Below are 22,285 nucleotides of genomic sequence, written 5' to 3' on the forward strand. Positions count from 1 at the left end.
ACATTCCCTTGGCATTTACTACAGGAAAAAGCATTCTAAGTAATCAAACAAAAATTAGAAGATTGGTCCAATAATCATGATGTGGTTTTACACAGATGAAAATATTTAAACCACAGAATGATCAAGTATTTTGTCAAAGTTCGCAGATCATAAATAGCAGTTGCAGACTACTTCTCAAAAATTACAAAATTGGATATAATTCCTAATACATTTTAGTTATCCAGGAAGGGGAATACTTTTTCAATGATGACTAAATAAAAAAGACAAATATTTATTTGTGGCATATTTTGAAAAATTCTAATTAGGGGAACTGTCACAGAAGAAGCAATAAAGAATATTCCCTAAGTTATGGGGATAAAATTCTTCAAATATGAAAAACACTGAGCAATTCCTTAAGAGACATGGTATATATTCAAACAAGAAAAATGATTATTCTTAGGGTAACAACATGCTCATCAAAGAAAACTCCTTTTTTTCTGATTGAATTTGAAGCAATATTTGCTTCTCAGATTCTAGGAGATGCTAAATCAAGCCTCCATCCAAACACGCTTCTGTCCGGTCGAGTGTTGAAATTACAGACAATGTTATTTTCCTTATAAAAGTTACACATACCTCTTAACTTCCAGCTGCCTCCTTACAAGAAATTAAAGAACAAAAAAAATTCTGTTGGGCAGCTATGTGCTCTCACATTTGGAACATACCTTTTCGGCATTAGAGCGAATACACTTTACAAAGTATGGTTCTGCTTGACCAAGTGTCTCCATCAGTTTGCTTAACGATGCCTGCAATGTACAACATTTATTTAGCATATCTTCCCAAACATGGCAACAAGTAATTTATACATGTAAGTGACAATGTTGGCAAAATATGGGGGGAAAAAACCTAGCAACAAATGTAAAAAGGGGTTTGTTTCAGTAACGCAAGGTGTTATTTCTATTATGGTTAAATTAAGGAAAAACGGGGAGGTTTAATCTTAAAGCTGACAGCATAGCAATAGTAAGCAATGCAAATAAATCTGTGAATAATTTGTATATACAAATCTTTTTCACATTTCTTTACACTTCACTAAGTAATTCTGCTAAATTTCATGTATCCTAGAAGAACGTTTAGACTTTGAGTCTAATGCCTCAGTGGGGAGGACCACGGGGATGATGTGACCTCTCACGTTTGCAGCAATGTTCTTTTATGTATTTTTTCCTTTTTAGTGGTAAGGTTGGCCAGACACTCATTAATTCTTAATATGTCCAAGCAACCTGCTCTTCAGCTTCACTGGTTTTTCTACTGTTTCTGTTTTCAATTCCATTGAATTCGGTTGTTTTCTTTATTGTTCCTTTTTCCTTGCTTTTCTCTTAATATCTATTCTCCTTTTTCTAGTTTATTATACTAGAAGCTTACACCATGAATTTAGGACATCCAATGCCATCTGTCTACCTTCTTTGTTAAGAAGTTTCTGCATCTTTTCAGATCACTTTAATGTTTTATGTAAGTCCAACCCCCGGGGCGGTACCTTGGTGCGGCTGTTAGTGGCTGCTCCAGGGGATAGAGCAATACAAACCTGTCAGTCTACTTAGACCAGGGCTTTTACAATTGCAAGTCAAACAACATAAACCTAACAACCATAGGGACCACTGTTTATTGTTAGATATTATATCAATATATAATTATTTTACTTTCAAGTATTCCTCTTCTATTACTCAAACACAATATATATATATATAAATATATAATAAAAAATACTTAAACATAAGTGTACAGCTTTATGAATTCTTTAAGGATTTATTTATTTTTATTGGAAAGGCGGATAAACAGAGAAGGAAAGACAGAGAGGAAGATCTTCCACCTGCTGATTCACTCCCCAAGCGGCTACAATGGCTGGAGCTATGCCGATCCAAAGCCAGGAGCCAGGAGCTCTTTCGGGTCTCCCACACGGGTGCAGGGTCCCAAGGCTTTGGGCTGTCCTCGACTGCTTTCCCAGGCCACAGACAGGGAGCTGGATGGGAAGTGGGGCTGCCTGGATTAGAACCGGCAACCACACGGGATCCCGGCGGGTTCAAGGCGAGGACTTTAACCATTACACTATCATGCCAGGCCCAGTTTTATGAATTTTTAAAAGCAGATTTTCCTTGTAACTCGTCTACTTTGTAGAGATTGAATCCACATGTGCACAGACTAGCCATCAGCCCTGGATATAAGAGACCCCTTCAGCACATCTTGAGCCCTCTCCTCACTTCTGTCATACAAACTAGCGGCTTCTTACTCTTTATCTAGGTGTTAGGTTCCTCTATCCTGCGCTTTGGCAAACTCTCTTGATTCATTAACTGAGGGCTTTGCCCATTCGTTTCCCTTTTCTCAGGACTTCCAGTACCGCAATGCTTATTGAATACTGCCAGAAAACAACTGATATGCATGTTTTGTCCAATTGTCTGGCTCTTACAGAAGCAGGGAAATTCTGAATTCTAGGGTTCCTGAATTCTATGATTTTCATTTTGTTGAAAATAAACATTCAGAGAAAAGGCATAGAAAAATACCTGGATCCCTGCAACCCTACCACTAGAAATTTCCTCATGTGTTTAATAAGAAAAATGGTATTTATGTAATAGAATGCTTGGTATAAAACTTAGGTAATACATGTATGTAAATATTCAGAAAGCATGATGAAAATACAGATCATATTCTCTGAGTGTTAGGTGAGTCATTTGCTTTTGCTCACTTATATTTTCTAAATAATCCGAAATTAACTCTTACAATAATTCAAGAATCCATTAGGAAAAAAGAGATGATACTTTCTGAAATTAAAATACATGGATGTTATCCTATTTGCAATTCCTGACTTCAGAGGACTTTAAGGGACATAAATGGTACTGTGATTATGATGAGGTGTTGACTGTAGTGGACTCACAGGACTCCTCAGAATAAGGAACGATGCTGGATCCTGAAGCACCTGTTAAGACTCAACAACATGGACCATGCACAGGATCCAGGGACCACACACAGAACATGGAACAGTGTCAGGGTAACTCCTTTTCATATTATCCATCTCACCATGCACTTCAATGATCAAGGGGAATTCATTAATTTTCAATGAACTAATAACGTTATTAAGCCTACTTATTTTTCATATGTATCTTGTACATCACCAAACCTTTTATTCTTATTTATCCATTTTACATATTTGCAGACGTAAGTCCTCCCTCCTCCCCTCTACTGCATGTCATCATCTGTGTTTTGTTTAAAACAGTCTGTCAGGTGTAGTCTCAACTCCAACTTTCTGCTCTTTATGTGGGTCATGACACTGTTGGCATAGGCCATGACAGAAAGTTCAATGTTTTGGTACTAGGTACATTTAGAGGTTTCACTGGGAGCCTGCTTTTATTCAGAAGTAGAGATGCATTCTGTTGATTTTCTTTTGATTCCAGTACTCTGGTCTCTATTACCTCCTTCATTTGTGAGATTACAATTGTGTTTGTGTTTATATTTATTTTTCGTTGTGTATTGTAGATGGAGTGATCTTCTTTCAGAGTAAATATGATAGTTGTGCTTCAGGGAGTGGCTCATTTCACTGAGCATAATGGTCTCCAATTGGGACCATTTGGTTGCAAATAATAAAACGTCATTCTTTATTACCTGAGTAGTATTCCACAGAGTAGATGTACCACAGTTTCTTTATCCAGACCTCTTTCAATTGGCGTCTAGGTTGTTTCCATATTTTTGCAATTGTTGATTGCACTGCAATGATTACAGGGGTGCATGCTGCTTTCTAATCATTCTTTTGGATATACTCACAGGAGTGAGATTACTGGGTCACATGGTAGGTGAACTTTGAGCTGCCTTCGTATTCTCCATAGCCACTTCCATGGTGGCTGCACCAGTTTACAGTCCCACCTTGTAGTGAAGTAGGGTACCTTTTCCCCCACATTCTCACAAGCAGGTGTTGTTAAGTATGTAGGCCATTCTCACTAGGGCTAAGTGCGACCTCTGAGTGGATTTTATTTGAATTCCCCTTACTGCTAGGGAGTTTGAGTATTTTTTCATATGCCTGTTACCCATTTGGATTTACTCCTTTGAAAAATGCTCGTTTCCTTTGCCCATTTCTTAACTGCCTTATTTGTTCTGTTGTTACTGTGTTTCTGGAGTTCTTTGTATATTCTGGATATAGCCCTATCTGTTGTATAGAGTGCAAAGATTTTCTCCTACTCTGTTGGTTGTTTTTTTCACTTTGTTGATTGTTTCCTTTGCTATGCAGAAGCTTCTTACTTTGATGCAGGCCCATTTGTTTATTTTGGTCTTGATTGCCTATGCTTTTGATGATTTTTCCAGGAAGTCTGTGCCTACATCCATTTCTTGCAGAGTGTAGGTTTAGATCCTTTATCCATTTAAATTTGATCTTTATGAATGGTGAAATATGTGGATCTTTTTTCTTACTTCTGCAGACTGCTATGTAATTATCCTAACAGCATTTATTGAAGAGATCATCTTTTTCCCCTCAGTTGTTTTCTGTTCTCATGTCAAATGTTAGATGGCTGGCTATACATGTGTGGGCTCTCTTCCAGTGTTTCTGTTCTGCTCCAATGATCTTCCTCTCTGTTTTTGTACCATTACCAGGCTATTCTGACTACCACTATAATATGTCCTAAGGTCTGGATTTGTGACCCCTTCAGCTATATTTTTATTCTTCAAGATGGTTTTATCTATTTGTGGTATTTTGTGTTCCCAGATAAATCTCTATATCATTTCTTCCAGCTCTGTGAAGGAGGTTCTTGGCATTTTGATTAGGATCACACTGAATCTCTATATCACTTTTGGTAATAAGGATATTTTGATGATGTTTACTCTGCCTATTGAGGAACATGGTATATTCCTTCATTTTCTAAAGTCTCTATTTGGTTTTTAATGTTTTGTAACTTTCCTCATAGAGATTTTCCATATATTTAGTTAAGTTTATTCCAAGGCATTTAAGTATCTTCTCTATTATTTTAAAAGGGACTGTACTGGCTAGTTCTTTTTCAGCCCTAGAGTTGTTTGTATACACTAGGGCAAATGATTTGCATTCACTTATTTTGTACTCTGCCACCTTACCAAGCTCTCTCATAAGTTGTAGCAGTCTCTTCATTGAATTTTTTTGGTTCTCCTATATAGAGAATCATGTCGTTTGCAAACAGAGGCAGTTTGACTTCCTCTTTTCCAATTTGAACTACTTTAATTTCTTTTTCTTGCCTAATGGCTGTAGCGAGGACTTCCAGTACTGTTAAATAGCGTGGTGGCTAGTGGACATCCTTGTCTAGCTCCAGATCTTAGTGGAAGAGCTCTCGATTATTTCACAATCAGTATGATACTGGCACTCAGTTTTCCATAAATTGCTTTGGTTGTTGTACAATGCTCCTTCTATGCCTCGCTTGCTTAGAGTTTTTAACGACGTAGTGTTGGACTTTATCAAATGTTTCCTCTGCATCTATTGAGACTATCATATGATTTTTATTCTTCAATTTCTTGATGTGGTGTATCACATTGATAGAGTTGCATTTGTTAAACCATCCTTGCATAGCAGTATTTATATAACTGCTATATAAAACATTTTTTCTGCTATAATTATTTATTTTTGCATTAAGTCTACAAAGGGAATAGTTAAAACTCTGGAATATGACAACAGTGACAGCACCATTTCTCATTATTTCTATATGGCAAACAAGTACCATTCAACAATAAAGTACTCCAGCTATTAGTTAAGAAGGATATTTTAAGTTCATAGAAGAGATATTGCTAGGTCTAGGCAGAGAGTTAGTGACAAACAATAGGGCAGGAACATTTTCAGCAGTCTCTGTGCTAAGGCCCTGCTAAAAAATGAACTCCACTTACTCCACAACAATTCAGTACAGCCACTTTAACACAATGCACCTGAGCCTCCTCCATGATGACAAAAAAGGCCATGATGGACACGTGCAAACTCAACTAAGGATGTACTACCTCTGCCATCTCAGTAAGTAAATCTGACTTCCACAGTGCACTTCACCTAGGTTTTTCTTTTCAACTGGCTTTTTTTTTAAGATCTATTCAATTTTATTGGAAAGTCAGATATACAAAGAGGAGGAGAGACAGAGAGGAGGATCTTCCATCTGATGGTTCACTCCCTAAGTGGCCACAACAACTGGAGCTGAGCCAATCTGAAGCCAGGAGCCAGGAGCTTTTCCAGGTGTCCCACATGGGTGCAAGGTCCTAAGGATTTTGGCCATCCTCAACTGCTTTCCCAGGCCACAAGCAGGGAACTAGATGGGAAGCAGAGCTGCTAGGATTAGAACCGGTACCCATATGGGATCCTGGGCACATTAAAGGTGAGGACTTCAGTAGTTAGGCCACCGTGCTGGGACCTCCACTCACCGTCTATGTGAAATAACAGCTTCAAATAAATATTAGTGGGAAATGTCATCCCCACAAAATTTCATCATACTCAACTGGCTTTCCTTTTAGCTTACTAAGTAGGTTAGCCAGCTATTTGCTCTTGCATTTATTTTAAAACAAAAAAAGAGTGTGTGCATGCATGCGTGTGTGTGTGAAGTATGTCACCACACAGCCTTCACAGATTCAAATTTTTCTGTAGATGTATGGTGAGGATCACCTAAAATGAAGTAATAGTATCAGCCCACATGTTGAAGAACAGTGCTTATAAACAAAACAGGATCACATACAATGACATGGAAGCAGATGCTTCCGGCTACATGTCCTGGACTAAGCGGAGCACTGAAAAGTATGAGAGCACTTGGAAAAAATTCATGAAAAATGCAATTTGCTTTGGTCCAACAATTTTTTGGAAAGCCAAACAGTTTTCATATAACATGCTTTTTTTCCTATGAACTTTCTTAAGACCTTCATAAAAGTTATTCTGGAAACTATTTGGTTATGTAAAATTCACACACACATACACACACACACACACACACGCAAACTCCACACAAAGAATGGCAACAGCACAAGATTCAAGTACGTAAAATTAACATCACTACAGACATTGACTATATCTGGCCAGCTTAAATTAAGAGAAGATTTTGCTCTCTCCTTCTCTCTGTATATCTGACTTTCCAATAAAACAAATAAACCTTTTTATTAAAAAAAAGATTTTGCTTAAATTATCAATTTTCTAACTCCTTTCCACTTGCAAAGGGAATAATGAATCATTCTTCAGGAAAGCCACTATTCAGGGATAACAGATTGAAAAGAAAGATAGCTAGCTTCTTTCCAAGTCTTCTTTGCAGACCTGGTTTTAGTCATATGAATCATATTCTATCCACATGCCTTACAGATCAATTTCATCTTTCAGTGAAATGGATTCCTATATGGCATCAAGTAAAACAGGACAGAACCTGAAACTGGGCACTGATGCTGGGAGGTTTCTTCTTCTTGTGCAAGTGGAGCAGAGACTTGGTTATGCGATCCTGTAGAGTCAGGCTTGTCAGGTGCTTTAAAGAGTTCACCTCCAACAAATGCTGAAAACAAAGAGAAAAAATAAATTCTGCACATACATTAATCTAAGAACAAGAAAAACAAATCAGTCATTTTTCCTTTCCTCACCCTGTAAACACTATTTTATACAACCGTGATGAATATGGAAGACTGAGATTCAACATACATTCTACTCTCCTTCTGCCTTCCTCTAGATGCCAGAAAACTGAAAGACTTCCTACATCCAGTTTTCACGTGTGCAACTGGGAAGGAATAACTGAAGAAGAGCCTCTGCCTGCTGGTTTGGTTGTTCTGACAAAAAGGCACACAAAGGTACTTTAACCTTCTGCAGTCCAAGCTTCAAGCATTAGCTTTTAGGAGTGTTGACAGGCAGAATATAGGACATTTCTGGTGGCACTCCAGCTCCGGTAACTACCAGTTCTGATTTGCAGAGCCAGGCGGTGAGTGAACAACAAGGGGTTGAGAGAGTGCCAGCCATTCCTGCACTACAGCAAGACACCCCAAAAATACACCCTAACATGTCTATACGCTCTTCAGGCCTTCTTACGATATTTCCAAGTCTCTTAACAAACTACCTTAGCTATAGTTTATTGAAAATTCGGTTTCATTTCTAAAAGGCAGATATACAGAGAGAAGGAAAGACAGAGAACCACTTTCCATCCGCTGGTACACTCCCCAAGTGGCTGCAATGACCAGAGCTGAGCCAATCTGAAGCCAGGGTCTTCTTCTGGTCTCCCACGCAGGTGCAGGATCCCAAGCCTTTAGGCCATCCTCCACTGCTTTCCCAAGCCACAAGCAGGAAGCTGGATGGGAAGCAGAGCAGCCAGAACACTGGAGCACCCATATGGGACCACAGGTCAAGCAAGGCGAGGATTTAGCCAATAGGCTATCATGCCAGGCCTCGAAAACTGTTTTGTCGGTAATACCTTGTACTATAGCTATAACTGCTTTACAAACTGCCAGCAGAGGATTACAGTGAATGAATCTGACATTGGAAATGTCTCTCACATTGTTAGGTAGCATTCTCTTCATTCTGCTGGAAGACAAACTTTGAGCCCATCACAAAGGCAGTTCCACTGGGGCTAAAGTTGTGAAGAGGGACTTGAACACCGGCACTGTTGGACACTTGGACTCGGCACTATTTTGAATATCTGCTTCCCCTAAGTCTCAGCTTCCTTAAGATTCATGAACCCTGTAGCTTAGAATTTGGTTGTCCACCAATCTGCTGTAAACTTGTAACCCTGTGCCCATGAATACCGCTGTAAACTTGCAACCCTCTGCCCAGCAGCCCGCTGTAATCTCATTACACCTCACCTGACAGCCCTAGCCACCAATCCCTTGTAGACCCTCCCCCTAGTTCACCCACCGCCACACCTACCAATGCCCTGACACTCCAACAGTAGATCCACCAATCCCTCATGGCCCACCCTGGTCCTATCCACCAATCCCTCATGGCCCACCCTGGTCCTAATCACCAATCCCTCATGGCCCACCCTGGTCCTAATCACCAATCCCTCATGGCCCACCCTGGTCCTAATCACCAATCCCTCATGGCCCACCCTGGTCCTATCCACCAACCCCTCATGGCCCACCCTGGTCCTATCCACCAATCCCTCGTAGCCCACCCTGGTCCTATCCACCAATCCCTTGTAGACCCTCCCCCTAGGTCACCCACCGCCACACCTACCAATGCCCTGACACTCCCCTCGTGGCCCACCCTGGTCCTATCCACCAACCCCTCATGGCCCACCCTGGTCCTATCCACCAATCCCTTGTCGCCCATTCCCCTACCCCACCGTATTCCCTATCCACAAACCCCTCATGGTCTTCAGGCCCACTCCCCACCCCCGGCCCCATCCACCCCAATCCCTCACAGCCCCGTGAGGCCCACCCCGACCATAAAAAGGCACAGTCCCACTTTCTGGGACATGGATTCCATGAAGGAATAATGCCTGAACTCAAGAGAGCAGCTGTTGCCACACCCAGTGCATCTGGAGGATTTCAACAATTAGATTATAAATATTTCAGTTTTAAAAACTGGCAAAAGGGCCCGGCGCGGTGGCGCAAGTGGGTAAGGTCCTCGCCTTGCACGCCCGGGATCCCATATGGGCGCCGGTTCTATCCCCGCAGCCCCACTTCCCTTCCAGCTCCCTGCCTGTGGCCTGAGAAAGCAGTCGAGGATGGCCCAAAGCTTTGGGACCCTGCACCCGCGTGGGAGACCTAGAAGAGGCTCCTGGCTTCGGACCGGCTAGCATCGGCCGTTGCGGCTCACTTGCGGAGTGAATCATCGGACGGAAGATCTTCCTCTCTGTCTCTCCTCTCTGTATATCCGCCTTTCCAATAAAAAGCAATAAAAATAAATCTTAAAAAAAAAAAAGCTGGCCAAAAAAAAAAAAGGCACACTCCCGCATGCATGCTTCCCTCCTTCATCTTGCTGTTCCCCTCTCTCCCTCTTCCCTTAGAGCCCTCACCTGCCACTACAGCAGGAGATGTCTCTCTCACTTCCTGCCTCTGCTCCCGTCCCTGTGGCCACCTTCTCTGCTGGAATGAAACCTGCGCGTGTCTGGTGTTTCGGCTTGTGGGAGCAAACCAGAAAGCCAGCTTATACTGAAAAAAGCTAATGCCAGAAAGACTTCACATAAACTTAATCATGTTCTAAGTCTAGTGTTTACAGCTGGCAGCTTTTTCAGGATCTCTTTCGGCCTGACTGCAATGTGTTCAGCACAGGTCTCGCTAAGTTTAAACTACTTAGTGCCATTTCTCTGATTTGGTTACTTACTTTTCCCTCAGCCTTGGAAAGTTTTGTTATTACTTTCAAGATGATTTGTCTCTCTCTCTTATCTCTTCAGAAGACCAATAATACACAGGCTGTTTTACTTTATGCTGTCTCTTAAAGTTCCCCAAGTCATCTCATTCATTTTCCTTTTTGCTCCCCCAGCTGGAGTGCCTCAGGCACCTGCTGTGTTCATGGAACCATTTATCTGCTTGCTCTAACCTGCTGCTGGAAACCTTTACTTGGTTTCTCAGTCCAGCTAGTAAATTCTTTAGTTTTACAATTTCTTTTTCTTCACTTATACATTTTTTATGATTTATTTGTTTGTTTGCAAGTTGAAGTTAATGGGAAAAGGGAGAGACAGCTCTTCCATCTGCTAATCCACTGTCCAAAGGCCACAGCAGCCAGGACTGGGTCAGGACGAGGTCAGGAGCCAGGAGCTTCTTCCCCATCCCCAAAGTGGGCAATAACGGCCTACACACCAGGGTGATGTGCTGCTTTTCCTGGGCCATTAGCAGGGAGTTGGGTCAGAAATGGTGCATCGAGGAACCACAAGGGATGCCAGCATTATAGGCGTTTCTCAACTATGGCACAATGCCAGCCCCAGTTTCCTTATACATTTTTCTCTCTCCAGATGCCATGTTTACTCATGGATGGCTCCCCTGACTGACCTCAGTGAGCAGTTTCAGGGCCTGTACTGTAGAGTTTGCTGGCAGCTAAGTCACATGACTCCATTTCATCCTAGACAATGACCAGGTTCATTTCTGTGGGACACATCTGTTTCCTCGTTTTCTAGATTCTCTCCCTCTCTAGGTTGATTTCTGTACATAAGGACAATAGCCTACCCCTAGTTCTAGGAGAAGGATCTTATCAGTCAGTCTGGAGAGAGATCCTACAGTGTTTTTAAAATCTTGGGTGTTTTTCCTAATTGCCAACTGCTCTACTGGATCTCAGAATTCAGAAGATGCAAGTTCTGTTAGCCAGTTTCTTCTGATGCAAACTAGGTGTTAAATGTGCATTTCAGTTCCCAGAGTGAAGCTGAGCGCACTCTGCCTGCACCAAGGAAGCTAAGCAAAGGACCTGTGGCTAGAACCTACATAGTCCAGACCACACCCTCTCACTGAGTGCTCTCTGCCTGCACCAAGGAAGCTAGGCAAAGGACCTGTGGCTAGAGCCTACACCAGTCCAGACCACACTTCTTCACTGCAGGCAAACAGCAGCTCAAAGTGATTCATCAGACCTGGACAACCAAGACCACAACTTCTGCATGGACAAACGCCCACTTGAGAATTCACAGCGGAGGAAGCAGGGAGAAATCCTGCTTGATAGTCTGTGATCTCCAAGATGCAAGGAAGACAGAAGATAGAAAACAATGTGCACAAGCGCATGTTATCAATTTCTCTACACTGATTCTTCGGGGACACAGCATCTGAAAATGCTTGTACATAGTTTACAAACACCTCTTTATTCTGTGTCACTGTCCATCTTTTCTAGTATTCTATAAAGAGCATCTTTTGTGCATTGTAAAATTCATTGAGACTATTCCATGAATCAACAGTGGTTATTCTTCCTGGTGAGTTCAATATTATACTGCATGGACAATCCCACTGCTTAATGATCCACTTGTCTGGTGGTATACTCTGGGCTGCTTCCAGATTTTACTATCACAAAGATGATATGAACATTAAGAAAACAAAGCTAACCAAAACACACAGAAGCAAAAATGCAGACATTACATGAGGTACAGAGCCTAGTAAACTTCTTAACCGTCTGCCCGTGCTAATCATACAGGATTGCAATAAAATAATTCTGACTCCTGTTTATTGTCAGTAAAATGAAGTACTAGAGCTACTCTAACACAAACACCTGTAAAAAGATGTACAGCTGCACACAACTGTACTTGAAATAACAAGGGGAAATTTAAATTAGGGTGCTGATCTCAACACAGAAAAAAAGTGCAACAGGCAAACTGCAAGTTAATTCCACAATATAACCATCAGGAGCTAATTACTGAATAAAAAATGACTTACGTGCTGAAGCCTGAGAATCAACTGAGAAATTGTGTATACCACAAATATACATACCTGAACTATTCAGCTTGACTATTCCATAACAGAAGGTGCACACAACGACTTCTCACCCAGGATTAAACTAACATGTGTTGTTTTATACTCATATACGTCGTTTGCACGACAGAAGAAACCTCTCATGCGGCAGAGTACTAACAGGAAAAAGGCATCCCATCATACTCACCTTTGGAAGGACAGGCTTGGGCTTGGGGTTTCTGCTCCTCCTACAGAGAGAAATCACCCGTTAGAAAGTAGCCACGTCAAGGTATCCCATGCCTGCTTCGAGGAACGCAGGTCCTCTCTGTGACACACTCTGCCTCAACCACCAATCCTTGGGAGGAAGAAGGGAAGGAAGCCTACCTTGTACCACAGGTGTGAGCAGATCTTAGCCTAATGTTGAGCAATAGTGTATGTCCTCAGCCAAAGCTCTACTGTCTTTCATGTTACTAGAGCTCTACTCTTAAATTTTCATTTTATTTCAAAGACAGAGAAACAGAAGCAAAAATAGACCTCTCATCCATGTTTTCAGACATGACTGCCTCCCCAGCGTATACACTAGCAGGAAGCTGAACTCACGAGCAGAGCTGAGTGTCCAGCATGATGGCTCAGTGCCTAAACCTTTGCTTTGCACAGGCACCAGATCATGTCCCAGCTGCCCCACTTCCCATCAAGATCCCTGCCTGTAGCCTAAGAAAACTGTAGATGATGGCTCAAAGCCTTGGGACTCTAAGCCCCTGTGGAAGAGCCAGAAGAAGCTCCTGGCTCCTGGCTTTGGATTGGTTCAGCTGCAGCTGTTGCAGCCACCTAGGGAGGTAAACCAGGAGATAGAAGACCTTTCTCTATGTCTCTGCTCCTGTTTGCAACTTTGATCTGAGAAAGGAAAGAAGGAAGAAAGAGAGGGAGGGAGGAATGAGGGAAGAAAAGAAAGGAAGAGAAAGAGAAGGGAATAAAAGAAGTCAAGACTCCAAACAGGAATTCTGGCATAGTACACCAGTGTCCTAAGCAGCAGCTAAATTACTTATACAACACTGGCCCCAGGCTCTGCTTTCTTATATAGATTATTTTTCTTTTATTGTCTCTTATTCATATCTTTTTGTTTAAGAGTTATTTTATTTTTATTGCCAAGTCAGATATACAAAGAGAAGGAGAGACAGAGAGGAAGATCTTCCGTCCGATGATTCACTCCCCAAGTGGCCACAACAGCCGGAGCTGTGCTGATCCAAAGCCAGAAGCCAGGAACTTCCTCCAGGTCTCCCACGCGGGTGCAGGGTCCCGAGGCTTTGGGCTTTACTCTACTGCTTTCCCAGGCCACAAGCAGGGAGCTGGATGGAAAGTAGGGTTGCCGGGATTAGAACCAGCGCCCACATGGGAATCCGGGGCATGTAAGGCCAAGACTTTAGCTGCTAGGCCACTGCGCAGGGCCCTCTTATTCAAATCTTAAACCAGTCTCTTTTTAATTTTGTTTTAAACTGTTATTGTAACTTAAAATTAGTACTGATAATAGACACTTGGCACAGCAGTTACGACACTGCTTGGGATACCCAATTCCCTCTCCCAGCTGACAGGTCAAATCTGGGCTCTGTTTCTGAGTCACCTTCCTACAAATGCACATTCTGGGAGGTAACAGATGATGGCTCAGGTACCTGGGTCCGTGTTGTCCACGTAAGTGACCCAGAACGCTCTACTGGCTCCTGGCTTCCACCTGGTCATCACTGAATCCCTTCCTGTTGGAAGGACAGCGACAGTGAGCCAGTGGATGATACATCTCTGTCTTTTTAAAATGAAATGAAAATAAATAAATAAATGACAGGAGAGAAAGCCTAGTGCTTATAAATAAATGCTGGGAAGTTAAAAGGACATAGGCTAGGGCCCGGCACAATAGTATAATGATTAAAGTCCTCGCCTTGCACATGCCCAGGATCCCATATGGACGCCGGTTCTAATCCCAGCAGCCTTGCTTCCCATCCAGCTCCCTACTTGTGGCCTGGGAAAGCAGTCGAGGACGGCCCAAATCCTTGGGACCCTGCACCCGCCTGGGAGACCCAGAAGAGCACCTGGCTCCTGGCTTTGGATTGGCATAGCATCGGCCATTGCGCTCACATGGGGAGTGAACCATCGGACGGAAGATCTTCCTCTCTGTCTCTCCTCTCTGTATATCTGACTTTCCAATAGAAATAAATCAATCTTTTAAAAAAAAAAAAAAGGACATAGGTGAGAATCTCCAGTCTATCAAGAGCCATGGTCTGATGGTCCTTTCACTGTGTGATAATGCAGAACAAGGAGGATAGTGTCATTTCCTTCTCAGATTTATTGTCAGGACTCAACGAGTTAATGCACATTTCTGCTTGGCCTACGTAAATTGAGTTATATAGTGCTACTAAGTAAGGATGTAGGAATTAAAGAATCTAGTTCAACAGCACCCCATGCGTGTGTGTGTCTGAGTTGTGTTAACATTGCTGATAAGCAGACAGGCTGCAGCAGTGCTGTGGTCAGCGGGTGAGGAACAATGGGTTCGGTGAGTGTTCTGCACCAACTGCACCGCTACATATGCTCCCATCCACGCTTCAGTCACTCTTCCATCTGTTTGGCAAGCAGTACCAAAAGAAAAACACAATTGTAAAGAAAAAGAATACTAAGATTTAAAACTCCAAGTACTGACTAAACCAAATGTCCAGCCATTACAATAACACTTCTCATCATTTCTCCTCTGTAATTCTTCAGCCAAAAGTCTGGAAGCAGACACTAAAAAACAATCGTCATTACTGAATAACACTGACGTGAGAATCCCATGGGCTCTCTCCAGGAGCTTGCTGCTGGCTGAGTTAGCAAACACTCCATCTTTATCAAGCAAGGAAGCACTTGACAGTCTGCTCTGGCGAATCCCAGGTCTGACGTTCCAGGGAATATCAAATGTATCACTGTAAACACAAGAGTAAAATTTGCCTTAGTAGATGAGGGTATCTCTAACAGTCTCTACATTCTTAGCATTACCATAAATAACACTGCAATTTATTTTAAAAATAAAAAAGCACAACATTTACATTCTCAGAATAGTTATAATCAGTTATTCATTCACAATAAAAGCATGCAATAGCCTAATAACTGGGACCTCGCTTTGTATCCACTAGGATCCTGTGTGGGTGCCGGTTCATGTCCTGGCTGCTCCACTTACCATCCAGCTCCTTGCTTGTAGCCTGGGAGGGCCTTTCCAATAAAAAAAATAATCAGGGCCCGGCACGGTGGCACAAGTGGTTAAGGTTCTCGCCTTGCACACCCAGGATCCCATATGGGCGCCGGTTCTAATCCCGGCAGCCCCGCTTCCCTTCCAGCTCCCTGCCTGTGGCCCGGGAAAGCAGTCAAGGACGGCCCAAAGCTTTGGGACCCTGCACCCGCGTGGGAGACCCGGAAGAGGCTCCTGGCTCCTGGCATAGCATCGCCCGTTGCGCTCACTTAGGGAGTGAATCATCGGACGGAAGACCTTCCTCTCTGTCTCTCCTCTCTGTATATCTGACTTTTCAATAAAAAAAAAAATCAAATAAAATTGAAAACTAAAATAAAATAAATCTTTAAGTAAACAATAATAATTTTTAAAAACCCTTACAGTTAGGCCTGGCGCCATTTGTTTCAACATGCTAATCCTCTACTTGCAAGTGCCAACAACACATATGGGTGCCAATCTATATTACAGCTGTTCCACTCCCCATCCAGCACTCTGCCCTGGCCTGGGAAATCTTTGGGACCCTGCACATATATGGGAGGCCCAGAAGCAGCTCCTGGCTCCTGCATTTGGCTCAACTTAGCTCCAGCCATTGAGGGCATTTGAGGAGAAAACCAGAGAATGGAAAATCTTTCTGTCCTCCGTCAATTTGCCTTTTCAATGAAAATAAATCAATCATTAAAAAACCAAAATCTTTACAATTGCTTGGCTTACAGTAAGGAAGCAGGCACACAGTAAGTATGAATATGTCAGTTCATCAAGGCTAAGGCAAAGCAAGGAAAGAGCACAAAGAGCACCAGGCTCCAGGCCGTGAAGGAGCTTCGACCAACAGGAGCCACATAAAAGGTGATGAGGAGACAGGGCAACAAATCAAGCAACCCCAGGAGTCAGCTCCTGGCATAGTAAGCTAAGCTTCTGTCTGAGGCACCAGTACCGTCTGGGTTTCACTTGGAGTCTCAGATGCTCTACTTCTGATCCAGCTTCCTGCTTACAGCCTGGAAAAATAGCAGAGGATCACTAAAATCTTTGGGCCACTTCACTCTCACGGGAGACCCAGAAGAAGCTCCTGGTTCTTAGATTGGCCTAGCTATGGCCATTGTGGCCATTTAGGAAGTGTTCACTTTGTCTCTCCTTCTCTCTGTAACACTGCCTTTCAAATAAAGTAACATGAAAGAAAGGAGAAAGGCAGGCAATTCCAGGCAGGCACATAGTCCTGAGACAGGAATGCTGTTGAAGAATCTGAATTACATTCAGTAAATCAGCAAAGCTGGGTAGGAAGCCTAGTCAGAGACGGGAAAATAAAATTTTAGTGCAAATGCCTCTGGGAAATGAGAGAAAATGACAGACATTTGCACACAACTTTGACATGATTAGTTTTACATTCTAAAACAATTATTCTAGCTGCTGCATTAAATATAGTTAATCAGGTCAAGGACAACACCAAGGTGATTGTTTTAAGAGGCTATTGCGATAATCCGTACAGGAGATAATATCTCTAGTGGTTCAAGTGTCAGCAATGATAAGAGTACAAGTATCATTTTAGAGTGGAACTAATATGATTTCCTGATGGGGAGAAGGTATGGTATATGACAAAAGGCAATTAAAGATGAGTTTAAGTTTGTTTGTTTGTTTGTTTGTTTTAGCAGCAACAGAAGATTAAGGGACAAACAAGGAGGGCCCGGCAAAATGGCTCAACCAACAAATCCTCCCTGACTTCAACCACTAGGATCCCATATGGGCATTAAATGATGTCTCCCAGCCGCTCCACTCCCCATTCAGCTCCCTGCTTGTGTACTGGGAAAGCAGTGAGTGATGGCCCAAACCTTGGGAACCTCCACCCACAGCTAGAAAGAAATCATATTCACGCACAATATGACAAACTAATATGCAGAAAGTTCTGGGACTTGGGGCCAGCATGGTGGTGCAGCTGTGCTAATCTTCCACCTGTAACCCATCGAGCCCACTTCCAATCCACTTCCCTCATAATAACCTGGGAAAACATCAGTGGACCGCCCAAGGCCTTGGACCCCTGCCGCTACACAGGAGACTCTGAAGAAGCTCCAGGCTCTCAGCTTCCGAAGGGCCCAGTTCTGGCAGTTGTGGGCATCTGGGAGTTAATCAACAGATGCAGGATTTCTCTCTGCACCTCTTGCTCTATCTCTGACTTTAAACTAACATAAATCTAAATAATTACTGTATTTTGTGTAATGCTGATGAACAATCTGAACATAAAAGCAAAGTTTTTTCATGTGTAATAACAGAAATAAAATACTACATAGGAACAAACTAAAAATAGCAAACGCTATGCAAAGAAAGCTTTAAAATACTGTTGGGATGGGAGGGAGTGTGATAACACAGCAAGCTCATCCTCTGCACCTCTGTACTGTGGTGCCAGCATCCACACGGGTACGGCTTCACGTTCCAACACTCCACTTCTGATCAAGCTTGCTATTTACAACCTGGGAAAGCAGCAGAGTCCTTGCTATCCTGTACCCATGTGGGAGACCCAGAAGAAACTCCTGGCTCCTAACTTTGGATCAGCTCAACTCTGGCTGTTGTGACCATTTTGAGAGTGAACCAGCAGAGAGAAGACATTCTATCTCTCCTTTCTCTGTAAAAGATCTGCCTTTCCAATTAAATAAATATTTTTTAAAAACATGAATTGTTAATGCAAAATCTAAGCAAGTAGCAAAATAGGCCATGTTGGGAATGGGGATACACATTATTGTTCAGATGGCAATGTCCCTTCAGCTGATCCACTGACTTCACCAAAACCTGCCCGCACGACAGCCACCTCCACTGCAGAAGCTGATATGCTGACCTTACAAGACACATGGAAATGCCAATGGCCCACACAGTTAACATGCTTTTGAAAAAGAAAAAAGATGAAAGAACAGCATCTGGAATTTGTAGACTTACTTCAAAGTTTTGGTAATTAGCATAACACAATCTGGTTAAGACACACAGAACAGAAGAGTCAACATGTCCGATGGAGGTAAACCGATGTGACCTGGGGTCCTAAAAGTTAGGGACAAGAGCAGACTGAAGTGAGCCCAAAAGGAAAAGATCTGCAGGGAACACTGTGGAAAATGCCCCAGTGCTGCCAGGACTGAGAAAGGTGGCACGCAGCAGTGAAACAGTCCCGTAAGACTGGGATTGGCAACCTGAGAGGGTCAAGGAGGGCGCCCCGGGGCTGCGGAGACTCAGAGTGAAATGTGGTGAGTGAAATTTGGGGAGCAAACCTCACTAAGTCCCTACCACAGGGAAGTGTCTGTCCTTAGCAGGAGGTGAGGGGCAGGCGGATCTCAGAAACAAAACGTGGTAAAGAGTGCCTGAACTGATCATGGGAACAAAACGTGGTGAAGGGTGCACACAGCAGTTCAAGCCAGGCTTGGATCTGGGCAGACAGGCCAGAGAGGGTGACTATGCACAGAAACAAAGAGCCTGGGCAAACCTGGGAACTGGAACTCCCCTGCACTGGGCTGCACCAATCCCAAGGCCACAAGAACCCCACAGAGAGGAGACCTAGTAGCTACTGTAAATATAGCCCTGGTTGGAAGAGCCCACAAGACCACAGAGTTGTGCTACTGAACAAGTAGAAATCCCAGGCGCCACAAAGAAGGAAAAAAAAATCTAGGTCAGCAAGAGCTCAGGTCACCCACTAGGTGGCAGCAGAGGTCAAGGGTTAGAAACAAGCAATATGGGAAATCACAAAGACATGGGGCAAGGTCACAGAAAAAGAAATGAGTCATAGGAAGGAGCCAGTGCCACCCCAAAAAGTCACCAGAAGGACTGGTCAATTGCAGAGAAGACAGATAAAGAAACTGACGAACTATCAGAAAAGAAATTCAGAAAAATAATTATAAAACTCTTCAGAGAAAATGAAAAACGATGGGAGGGAGCTCAAGGAATTCAAAAACTCAGATGATCATAGAAACAAAATTAGTCAAAAATGAGATCCTTGACCTGAAGCACAGAGTCGAGAGCCTATCCAACAGAATTAATGCAGCAGAAGACAGAATCTCTGAACTGGAAGACTCCCATAATGAAAGCAGGCAGATTATCAATCAGCTAGAGAAACATTTGAACAAGGCTAATAAGGCCATACAGGAAATGAAAGGCAACATCAAGAAGTCAAATATCAGAATTATAGGCCTTCCTGAAGGAGTGGACAGAGAGGTATGCAACAAGTGCTCAATGAAATTACACAGCAGAGCTTCCAAAACACTTGGAACATGAATCCAGCCCAAATCCAGGAAAGACAAAGAACTCCCAACATATTCGACCCCAAGAGATCCTCACCCAGACATGTTGTGCTCAAGCTCCCCTCAAATGAATACAAGGAAAGAATCCTGAGAGTAGCACGAAGCATAGACAAGCTTACACTTAGAGGAAAACCAATCAGGATCACTGCTGACTGCTCACAAAAAACGTTCCAAGCAAGGAGAGAATGGAATAAAATCTTTCAAATCCTGAAACAAAACAACTGTCAACCAAGAATAATGTACCCAGCAAAGATCTCATTTGTATTGGAGAATGAAATTAGATACTTCCATAGCAAGGAGAAAGTAGAAGAGTATGCCAGCACAAAACCAGCTCTATAAAATCTCCTTAGAAATGTGCTAATCCCAGAAAAAAGCAAACCATAAACAAAGATGGCAAATGGGAAGACCTCCCCACTAAAGTCCACGCAGGGAAATACAATTAAACAGATACCAACATCCACAAAAACACAAGCGTATATCAGGACAAAATCGCAGTCTCTCCTTGGATCTTTAACTCCTTAGAAGGTGTGAGGAAGTCATGAAATATATAACCTACCATGATCAAAACTAGTAACTCATACACAACAGACTCAAATCAGCATTAGACAATAGTTAAACTACAAAAACATATAGGGGGAATCAGGAGCGATCCTGACAACCTCTTAACAGGAGGTCATATGTACAGAGCAGGGGAGGACCTGAGAGTGGAGCAGGAGGACAAGAGGAGGCTCGTATCCCAACCCTGGAGACTCCTGGATCCTCACCAAGGACTATCAGCACGGGCACCAAGGACTACTTCCCAACTGCCTAGGAGACCACAGGGAATTGGAGTGCCTTCAGAGGCTGAGGACTCTGAGGTCACCCACCCCCATTTGGATCTACCACATGGGATGGAAGAAGCCCAAATCCTTCCTTGCAGGATCCAAGGTCATTGGAACAACAGCCAGGAGCCCTGAGCAGGCTGCAGAAACAGAAGAACAATAAATTTCCTTCGGGACTAGGGAGAGGAGCTTGCACTGGTCCTTACTTAGTTCCAACTTTGGCTCCCAACCCTGTCTTGCAATGACCATCAGGGTCGCTCTGGATCATCTCCCCTTCCCCGCCCCCCCCCAAAAAAGCAAACAAAAAAAGCTAGAATATATAGAGAGAAAACAACAAGGAAAGCTTAGAACCAAACAGGAAACAGTCAGTGTGGATTCAAATATATCTTACTAGGTAGGACACAAAGATTAGTTACTCCTCACTAAGGTATTGAAGATTTCTCTGCACACCCCTCCTAAAACTGTTCTGAACCTCAACTGTTGACATATGCCTTGTTAGAGTTATAAGCCAGTTCAGACTATCCCAAAATCTGAAAGTTCAGCAAAATTATGCTTCAACACTATAAACTGCTGAATGCTAAAATGGAAATAGTCACGAGACAGGTGTATAGTACCCTATAGACATTTTAAGGTATATAGCAGCCGGTTCTGTATATAAACTAAAATTGAAATGTCAATGAAGTAGTCACAGGATATGGTTAAGAACTTGCATTTTCTAACACATTGGCCACTCGATACCATGTCAATTAACTCCATAATGTTGTAAATTGTTGTTGTTGTTATGTTGGGGCTTTTAATTGATCAGGATGATATTCTGCCAGTTCTACCTTCAGACCAGAGATGGTCTCCCCAAGTAACTGTTGAATTTTTATCTGGACAAGAACATGCTAAATTCTATGCTTGGTATATGTTTGCAAAGAAAGACTCTTGACTGAACTTGAACTATAATACTGCAACTAAGTGGAGGAATCCACCATGGGGGGAGGGCACAAGGAGGGGTTGGGGGAATCCCAGAGCCTATGAAACTGTGTCACATAATGCAATGCATTTAATTAAAAAAAAAAAGACGCACATAACAATGAAAACAACATTCACAATCCAGAAATAAGCATTTCAATTTATGGATAACTTAAATTCCAGAAATCTGCCACAAAGCTTCCAGGGGAAAAAAACCATCTGTTAACAAACAGTACTGGGAAGACTGGAGATAGCAATGGCATAAGAATGATACTGGAGCTCATTATACATTTCAGTTGGAACTCACAAATACTACTCTGTCCTCACTCCTAATCAATTTTCTCTAAAATAACATATAAGATATATTCATCAACCCAATAAACACAATTCTAACCAACTCTTGTTAAGATTGCCAGCAAAGGGCCAGTGCCAGGGCATAGCAGGTAAGGCTGCCATCAGTGGTGCCAGCACCCTCTTTGGAGCCAGTTCAAGTCCCAGCTGTTCCACTCTGGAACCTGTTTCCTCCTAATTTACCAGGGAAAGCAGCGGAAAACGGAGCAAGCCTTTGGGCCTCCTGTGCCTACGTGGAGAAACCCAGAAGCTCCTGGCTTCAGACTGACCAACTCCAGCCACCAGAGCCATTTTGGGAGCAAACCAGTAGATGAAGATCTCTGTCCTGTCATCTCTTTCTCTGTCTCTTTTTCAAATAAAGAAGGAAATCTTTTTAAAAG

General features: G+C 42.7%; 1 protein-coding gene across 1 annotated transcript in view; it reads right to left on the reverse strand.

The window, feature by feature from the left end:
• Positions 1-22,285, reverse strand: part of MYO9A (myosin IXA) — a 221,086-nt gene that overhangs the window by 74,179 nt on the left and 124,622 nt on the right. The window contains exons 17-20 of the mRNA XM_040969582.1: positions 15,072-15,212; positions 12,479-12,518; positions 7,353-7,475; positions 702-782 (exon numbers count right to left, since the gene is read on the reverse strand). Of these exons, the coding sequence (XP_040825516.1) occupies positions 702-782; positions 7,353-7,475; positions 12,479-12,518; positions 15,072-15,212 (385 nt within the window). The remainder of the gene's footprint in view (positions 1-701; positions 783-7,352; positions 7,476-12,478; positions 12,519-15,071; positions 15,213-22,285) is intronic.

Source organism: Ochotona curzoniae, unplaced genomic scaffold, assembly GCF_017591425.1.
Source record: "Ochotona curzoniae isolate NIBS_2020 unplaced genomic scaffold, NIBS_Ocur_1.0 scaffold_4701, whole genome shotgun sequence".
In the NCBI taxonomy this organism is placed as follows: domain Eukaryota; kingdom Metazoa; phylum Chordata; class Mammalia; order Lagomorpha; family Ochotonidae; genus Ochotona; species Ochotona curzoniae.